This window comes from Triticum dicoccoides, chromosome 2A (assembly GCF_002162155.2).
Source record: "Triticum dicoccoides isolate Atlit2015 ecotype Zavitan chromosome 2A, WEW_v2.0, whole genome shotgun sequence".
NCBI classification, from domain to species: Eukaryota; Viridiplantae; Streptophyta; class Magnoliopsida; order Poales; family Poaceae; genus Triticum; species Triticum dicoccoides.
In genome coordinates this window covers 34,436,038-34,443,630 of record NC_041382.1, presented here as the reverse complement: position 1 = coordinate 34,443,630, position 7,593 = coordinate 34,436,038, and the positions used below count along the sequence as shown (strand labels likewise).

Genomic DNA, 7,593 nt, shown 5'->3' with positions numbered 1-7,593 from the left:
CGTCCTGCGCCGCGCTGCCGCCGCCGCCGCCTTGAGGACGCCGGCGTGCTCTTCTTCCCCTGGCTAGCTGAGCTGGCCTTCTCTCCGGAGGTACTTGGACGACGCCCTGGCCTACCCACCACCACGCTTGTTTTTCCTTTTGTTGCGACGGCGCCCTGGCGTGCTTGAATCCTTTTATCTTGGGCTGCACTTTGATTTCCAGAAGAAGAAGAAAAAGAAAATACTGTTGATGTTGCAAGTTGTCGCCATCCCTACCTAGCTACTCCCTCCGTTCCGAATTACTTGTCTTGGATTTGTCTAGATACGGATGTATCTAGACTCATTTTAGTGCTAGATACCTCCGTATCTAGACAAATTTAAGACAAGTAATTCGGAATGGAGGGAGTACCTTATAGAAGGTTAATACGTACTTGGAGTTTCACATCGTCCAGCTAAAAGTTAACAAAAAGAAGCTATGAGGGCTCCTGGCCATGCTAACAAGGTAACTCCAATGGCACAACTGTCTTTTGTTCATCAGATATTGTTATCCTGATGCTTAGGTTGCACACTGGTGTCATTGGCCCTAAACAACTATATTTTCTGCTCTAATTGGAACTGCGAACTGGTATATCAGTATGTATCCACAACTACATTAACAAACATTTTTGCAGGTGAAAAAGGTGACGAACCATGTGATTGACGGCAAGCGGGGCATGATCTACATTCCAGACCAGAAGGTTTGTGTCTGATTTTTTTTTATTAACAGTTGTGAAGTTTAAATTTTGACCTATCTGTATACTAATCCGCTTCATGTTTTCTTTTACTGAAGATTTCAAAATTGACCTTGACAAGCGACATAAAGGGTCTGAAGCGGGTGCGCCGTGACGCCAGGAAAAACAAGGGGCGTTCGAAGAAGCAAAAGGTCAACCCTGAGTGAATAATAGTGTCGAACATATTTTGTTTTTCATCATCAATATCATTGATGCTTGTTCCAGATTATTATAAGTCTGCATTGCAGTATGGAGTCAGCTAGGTAGTTTTGTTTGTATCAATTTTTAGATATAATAGTGTCATTGGCCTTGGTCACCATAACAGTGTCCATATTCTTCAGCTTCAATCACGTACCGTAGGTCTTCATCATCTATCAAAATGAAGTTTCACTGTGCTTGTTTCAGAGTTGATGTGACAAGTCAGCTAAATAACGTTCTGTATAGATCTAAACGCTAACGGAGCTACAACTTCAATTCTTTTAACTTCATGTTTCTTTAACTAGATTTGTGTTGTGTACTGTTTTCCATATCTGCTGTGGTAAATCATCGATCTTCCAGTTCTCTAAGAGTCCACTCAGTACAGATTTCCATCGCTGCCAGCCGCTAACATTAACTCTGTTTCAACACTTTATTTTCAGCTGAGGAAGAAGAAGAAGAAGAAGAAGCTTGCTCACAAGAATGCAAAATGAAGGCAGAGTGATAGCAATGAAGCCGCTAACATTAACTCTGTTTCTGTTGATCAACGCAGCAGCTAAATTTTGGCAGATGTTGCTTTGCTCCCTGCCAATCACAGTAGACACATCAGTGTAGTCCAACTGGCAGTCTGCACAACCCTTAGGCTATGGATATACACATATGTACACCTGACAACTTCTGTCATAAAAAGAAGAAATGGTAATTCATAAACTGATCGAACTGAAATGTCATGGGTGACTACAGACTCATCTAGCTAGATACAGTAGAGCAGATTTAGTCATGGCTAAACCAGAGGAATCCACAAGCCCACATCGAGAAACAATCAGTTGTACAATCAAATCAACCGCAACATCAAATTGCAGCAAGTTGATTCTTGTCTAGAAACTACAACAAGTGGCATTCTGATGGAACAGTTTCAGAAGCCACTTCACATGCACTCTAAGCATCTAAACATACACTGCTAGAAGAAAAACAAGTATAGACACAATGACAGACATAAGCATTCCCCCGTTACTTGGTTCCCAACTCTAGGGCCATCCATCTCTCTCTGAACAAAAAAACCCAGGGCCATCTTGTTTGATTCTTCATTATCAAAATCAACTTACTATGAAAGAATTGCCTGACGCTATCAGTCCAAATAATGTTCATAACTCGCCCTGGCATGCGGAAGGAGAGGTCTGTCCATCACTAAACACCTTAACAGAGCAGAGCGTTCCTCCAGCTTCATCCGCGAACGTTATCTTCCTACGTTTCCTCAGCACTTGTGGATGTGGAACAGCCTTCTTTCCCTCCAGCGTCTATAATTAGGATTTTAGTAGTGGTGAGCGGTGACACAAACGCAAGCTGAGAGTTCAGAGAACACTGCAGTACTATTAAACAAGCTTAAAAGCAGGAATACCAACCAATATTTTGCAAAAGCGGTTGCAATCCTTGTTCATTATAGACAACCATTTCCTTGTAGTTCTCTCGACATCTAATGCATCCTTGGATGCTGCTCTCATCTGTGAATGATAATCATAAGATATCAGTCAAGTATCTGACCAGATTGCTGTGAACTTCAAACAGCTCCTAATTCATGATCTGACAATATCTTAAGCTCTGGTAAGCCTAAACAAGTCCCGCCTAATTCCAAGGAAAGAAGGTAGACTTGCACTAATTAATGCACAGACAGGACAAAGCACATTTAAGTACACCAATAATTAATAAGGCATGTGATATTTTCAGTCCCAACAGATGGTTTACATCACAACCGCAAATGTAAATCAATAGTAATTCTGCTGTACAACAAGAAACTAACTTTGAACAAATCATAGCATCATCATAGTACTAGTAATGGAAGGAGCTTTAGCTTTATATTATGTGATATAAATAGAAGCAACTAACAGAAACAAAATTAGAGAAACGCAGAAAGACAAATCTGAAATGCAACTTTTTGTGCTCCAAAGCCAATATATGATGTAACTTCATTGAGCAACAATATTATCTACTTATTTTGTTGGATCATCAGTCGGTTGCACAGCAGTAAAATCAAATGAGTTCACAAGTATCTAGTACAATTAATAATGTCTCACCTCGTCAGTGTTAAAACTGGGAAGCAAAGAATGTGATTCCGATGACAAATTTGCGTCCACTAAACTTCTCATGTGCTTCAAGCTCCTGATAAGATTTGCTGCAATGTTCTCTATATCATGCATCTGCCTTTGTGAAAACTCAACAGCTTTCTCAGTGTCCAAAAGAACAGATGGACTTGTCATCTGAGGAGATGGAGATTCTGTTGACTTGACATCTCCTTTGCTTGTGGAGATAGAAGTTCTGCTCTTAAGTTTGCTGTCTGTGGTTAACATAGATTGGTCTTCAAGATTAATCTTTCTCTCTGAAAACAGCAATGGTAACATGAACAATAAGAAATACTATAAAATTAACTACTCTGCTAAAAAAACACTGCAGATAGCATAGATTGCTTACTCGTCCTTTGGACTCCACACAAATCGATATCAGCCCAAGCATTGCAAAACTTCTCCTGACAAGCTGGCGACATAGTCTGAAAAAAAAGGGTAGTGTAAAAGATGAGAAACTCGTTCACAACTATTCTTTGAAACATGATTAAAATAGCTCTGCAGACCTTTCTCTTGGACAACAGTTTTTTTGGAGTATGAACTTCAATTGATCCTTCATCAATGGAAAAATCAGACGCCCTAGTTTGCCCATGAGTTCCCAGGCAGGATGGAGTTGAAATTGAAGCTTCAGCAGAAATTTCCTGTGTTTCTTCAAGATTAGAGGAGCTATCTGATATTGCACATCCAGTTTTGCCCATGTTAACACAAGCCTGGGATAACTCTTGTTGAACAACATATGCTTCTCTTGATTCTTGATCATTAACAGATCTACAAATGTCAACATTCATTGTACCACTTAGCTGATTCATATCCTTTGATGACTCATCCATGTTGGCGAGTAAGATGTGACCATCATGTGAAACATCTGCTACAGTTGGTGGGCTCAGAACCACAACAGTATCTGGAACTACAACAGAAGTTTTTGTTTCAAAACAATTCCACTGCACATGATTATTCAGAGCATCATAAACTATATTTTCTAGCCGCCCATCTTGGGCGTCAAAATGGGCAGTATGAGCCAAATCAAGAGTTTTGTCATAAGCGAAATTGTAGCCTGTGGCTGCTTGCTCAACATTCATATGCAGTAATATATCCTTTGTTTTCACATCATGGCAGACCAGTGAATCTGATTGACCCTCCACCGGCATCTGCACAACCTCCTCAAGTGAAGTACAAATCTTGTCTGTGCTTCCACATGAATCAGGTTGCATGACTACCAATGTGCGCCTCATATATGTTTTAAACTCATAAATTGGAGAAGACTCTTCCACAGGTTTTATGCTTTCTGATGTATTGACTTGAACAACTTCTGGATACCTGTATTCATTGTTATCTGTCTGATCTTCACAAGAACGATTAACAGAAGACAACAGAAGTTCATTCCCAGCAGAAGACTTATTCACATCTGAATTACTTGTATCATCCAATGATTTATGATGGTTGCACACTTCATCAATGGGATCAAGTGAAGAAAAATTGTGATCCATCTTTTTTTGTTCCACATTGTCGTGCAAATGCACTTCAGCGTCAGAAACATCCTGTTCAATTGCTTGGGTGATGGAACCAGGCTGCTGTCCACATCCATTATCTTCTATGGGAAACTGATGCAGCACAACAGATAAATGGTCACGGGTGTGAAACACTGTATTTTCCATTTCGGCACAGCAGATGTCCTCCCCAGGTATTTCTTCATTATGTTCTGCCAGTACAGAAAAAAAAAATGTAAGTTTTGATGCAAAAAGGATCCTCAAAAAGGTTTGCTTCAAGAAAAAAGTAATGGCTGAAAGACAGAAGTCATGTGGATTGATCTTCGGTATTGAGATAACAAAGAACTGGAATATAAGGATTTTATTTTTGCTTGGGTAACAATACCCACCAATGGCAATTGTGCAGTGCTCTTGATCTACAGCTCTTGTTTCAAGCTTCACTGTCACTGGGTCATGGAGTGTTGACTCAAATAGGAAAGTTTGCACAGGACTGACTTCATCGCCCTTTGGTGATGTATCAACTGGTTTTGTAGCATGTGGAGAAGATGATGCATTCATCTTTCTGTTTGCTTTACAAGGTGGTATCTTTCCTTTGTTCTGTTTCAAAGCAATAAGAGGCTCATCAAGATCAACTTCCACATCTGATCTTTCATCCCCAAAATCCCCACACTGAGATTGATTCTTGGTGCCAGATTCTTCAGAAATAGTTTTTGGAGCCTTCTTATTCTTAGGTTTACGCCGAGCTCTGAGATCCTTGAGTTCTGAGGGTGAAGTTAAGGCAAATTCTTCAGAATCAATCATCTCAGTCTTGACAGGCTTTAAACTGGTGAAATCCACTTCATAACTGTCGCTGTATATATCACTTAATACACGGGTCTTCTTGAATTTTGCAGGTCTTCTGAGGGTCGAATCTATTCTGTTAACCACGCAAGACATCGTGGCTAAATGACAGTCAACTGATTGAGCGCCTTATCTGTAGCAAAATCTATTCAGGGAAGCAATAAAAGGACCCCTGTAGACATTTAAAAAATAGGTGTTATAATCAAGTAAATGGTGCAGATAAGCATCAATATCTTCACTAGAAATGAAGCCATCTTTCAGAAACAGACACCATATTATAATATGGGATCCCTATATTCATGAAAGCATCTTCGAAGAATCACAATATGTGGCATTGCAATTAACTCGTGTATTCTTCATAACAGAGCAGAAGAAGAAAAAAGAGCTTGACACAAGATTAAAAAACAGAGCATATATATATATATATATATATATATATATATATAAGTGAAATCTTTTAATAAACAACTGTGCTTCCAGTAGGGGGGATGGATGAAGAACATTGAACAGGCAATTTGTATAGAGACGGAAAAAAATTGCAGCCTTTTACTGACGAAAATCACATCCCTGTGGTCGTCAAGAGAGAAAACCCTCAAATTTGTCATCAATCTTCAAGTACGATATAATCAGTAATAAAATTAATAACGAATCCCTCAACAAGCCCTGGCTCAGAGCTAAGAACTGCGCCTCCAGCGCCTGCTGTCAGTCTATAACCCTCTCATCGGCCTAGAACGCTACTAGCTCACAAAAATTACAGCTTTACAAGAGTCCTGGCCATGGCAGATTCAACACAACCCACACACAGATCTGCTACGTAGTATTCATTTCATCAGCTCGGATACCGTATGCGAAAATAAACACAGATCTAGACCCTGCAGGTACCTGAAGCCGCCCCAGCCCCTGGTAAATCGAGGAAAAGCCGCGGGAAGGTCGGTGTCGAACTCAAAGAGGGCGACCGGCCGCTCCGTCCGGGGAGGCGCTGACCTTGAGGTTGAGGACGGAGGGGCTGAAGAAGGACGGAGGGAGCGGCGGCGGCGAGCCCTGAAGCCGCCCTAGCCCCGGGTAAATCGAGGAAGAGCCGCGGCACGGCCGGCGTCGAACTCGAAGAGGGCGACCGCCCGCTCCGTCCGGGGAGGCGCCGGCCTTGAGGAGGGAGGGAAGGAGCGGCGGCGGCGGCGGGCGGGCAGAGATCTCGGTGCCGGAAGTGGAACCCTACTCTGCTTCTCGACTGTGGATATCGGCGTATGTATGAGGAGCGTGGAGAGGGGGAGGCGGCTTGGCGCGAAGGAGGGAAAGTTGGCGCCACGGTTGGCGTTGGTTGGCGGGAAGGGGAGCGAGATTTTGGGGTTGTAGCGGGACCAGTGTTTGGGCTTTGGACTCGACTTTGGATCCGGGACAACGAGAGGACGAGGAGAGACGCGGCGTGGAGAACGACGGTATCTTCAAGTCGATCAACTTTACAAGAACATCCTTATGAAGATTAATAATTACAGATAGATCATTGGAGAATATATTTTTTGCATTGGAGAAACCGACGACGGCTCCCTCCTACGCTGGCCGGCATCGCGCCGTGAGCAAAATTCAATGGGCCCTCTGGATCTCCGAGACACCACCGCGGTAAGGGAAACGGTTTTGACGCAACGTATGAAAGCCGTCGGTCGGAGCCAGAAGACGTCGACAACAACCACGAGAAGAATGCGACAAAGAGTATTGGACGACCACCCCAGATCTGGCCTGGCGGTTTCAGTGAGATCTAGGCACAGTTCTTTTGCCAGAATCTGGGGATTCTCCCAGAATCCGACCCCTACCCAGCTTCTCCCAGATTCTGGCAACTAGATAGGGTTGTAAAACAAATGGGGCTCAAAGATTCTGGGAGAAGCTGGGTAGGGGTCGGATTCTGGGAGAATCCCCAGATTCTGGCAAAAGAACTGTGCCCTAACCTCACGGGCTCCCTAGTGATGCAGAAAACAGGTTGAACATCACCGGTCAAGTCGGAGAAGCAGAACGAGGCCCACGAAACGACGTCGTCTGCTCAGCCAAAAGACTTCGAAGTAGCCGCGTGACACGAAAACACAACCAGGTCCACCACTCCAGAAAAGCAGTGACCGAACAATCTCATACCCTCCTCTGCGATGTCGACGAGACCACCACCGACTAAGTGAACGAGGAGTTGGGAAAACCTTATTCTTAATCCACACGGCGCCA

General features: G+C 43.0%; 2 protein-coding genes across 3 annotated transcripts; one reads left to right on the top strand and one right to left on the bottom strand.

Annotated features, from left to right (window-relative positions):
• Positions 1-454: 454 nt before the first annotated feature.
• Positions 455-1,523, top strand: LOC119352968 (ribosome production factor 2 homolog). The gene is made up of 4 exons (XM_037619552.1): positions 455-481; positions 651-716; positions 809-901; positions 1,388-1,523. The coding sequence occupies exons 1-4, from the start codon at positions 455-457 to the stop codon at positions 1,436-1,438; spliced, it is 237 nt and encodes a 78-aa protein (XP_037475449.1). The 3' UTR covers positions 1,439-1,523.
• Positions 1,524-1,628: 105 nt separating this feature from the next.
• LOC119352967 lies at positions 1,629-6,728 on the bottom strand. 2 transcript variants are annotated; one of them, XM_037619550.1, is made up of 7 exons: positions 6,373-6,728; positions 4,938-5,560; positions 3,568-4,760; positions 3,411-3,486; positions 3,017-3,318; positions 2,348-2,446; positions 1,629-2,242 (listed from the first exon to the last, which is right to left on the bottom strand). In XM_037619550.1, the coding sequence occupies exons 2-7, from the start codon at positions 5,482-5,484 to the stop codon at positions 2,090-2,092; spliced, it is 2,370 nt and encodes a 789-aa protein (XP_037475447.1). In that variant the 5' UTR covers positions 5,485-5,560; positions 6,373-6,728; the 3' UTR covers positions 1,629-2,089. The 2 variants fall into 2 exon arrangements, with proteins under 2 accessions (XP_037475447.1, XP_037475446.1); XM_037619549.1 differs by having other exon boundaries at positions 6,271-6,727.
• Between the last annotated feature and the right edge of the window lie 865 nt (positions 6,729-7,593).

Excerpts from the sequence above, each read along its gene's own strand:
- LOC119352968 (XM_037619552.1), top strand. The coding sequence starts at position 455 with ATGAGGGCTCCTGGCCATGCTAACAAG. Across the intron at positions 717-808 it reads TCTACATTCCAGACCAGAAG|ATTTCAAAATTGACCTTGAC; the intron begins GTTTGTGTCTGA and ends CTTTTACTGAAG. Across the intron at positions 902-1,387 it reads GGCGTTCGAAGAAGCAAAAG|CTGAGGAAGAAGAAGAAGAA; the intron begins GTCAACCCTGAG and ends CTTTATTTTCAG.
- LOC119352967 (XM_037619550.1), bottom strand. The coding sequence starts at position 5,484 with ATGTCTTGCGTGGTTAACAGAATAGATTCGACCCTCAGAAGACCTGCA. Across the intron at positions 4,761-4,937 it reads GCACTGCACAATTGCCATTG|AACATAATGAAGAAATACCT; the intron begins GTGGGTATTGTT and ends CTGTACTGGCAG. Across the intron at positions 3,487-3,567 it reads AACTGTTGTCCAAGAGAAAG|ACTATGTCGCCAGCTTGTCA; the intron begins GTCTGCAGAGCT and ends CTTTTTTTTCAG.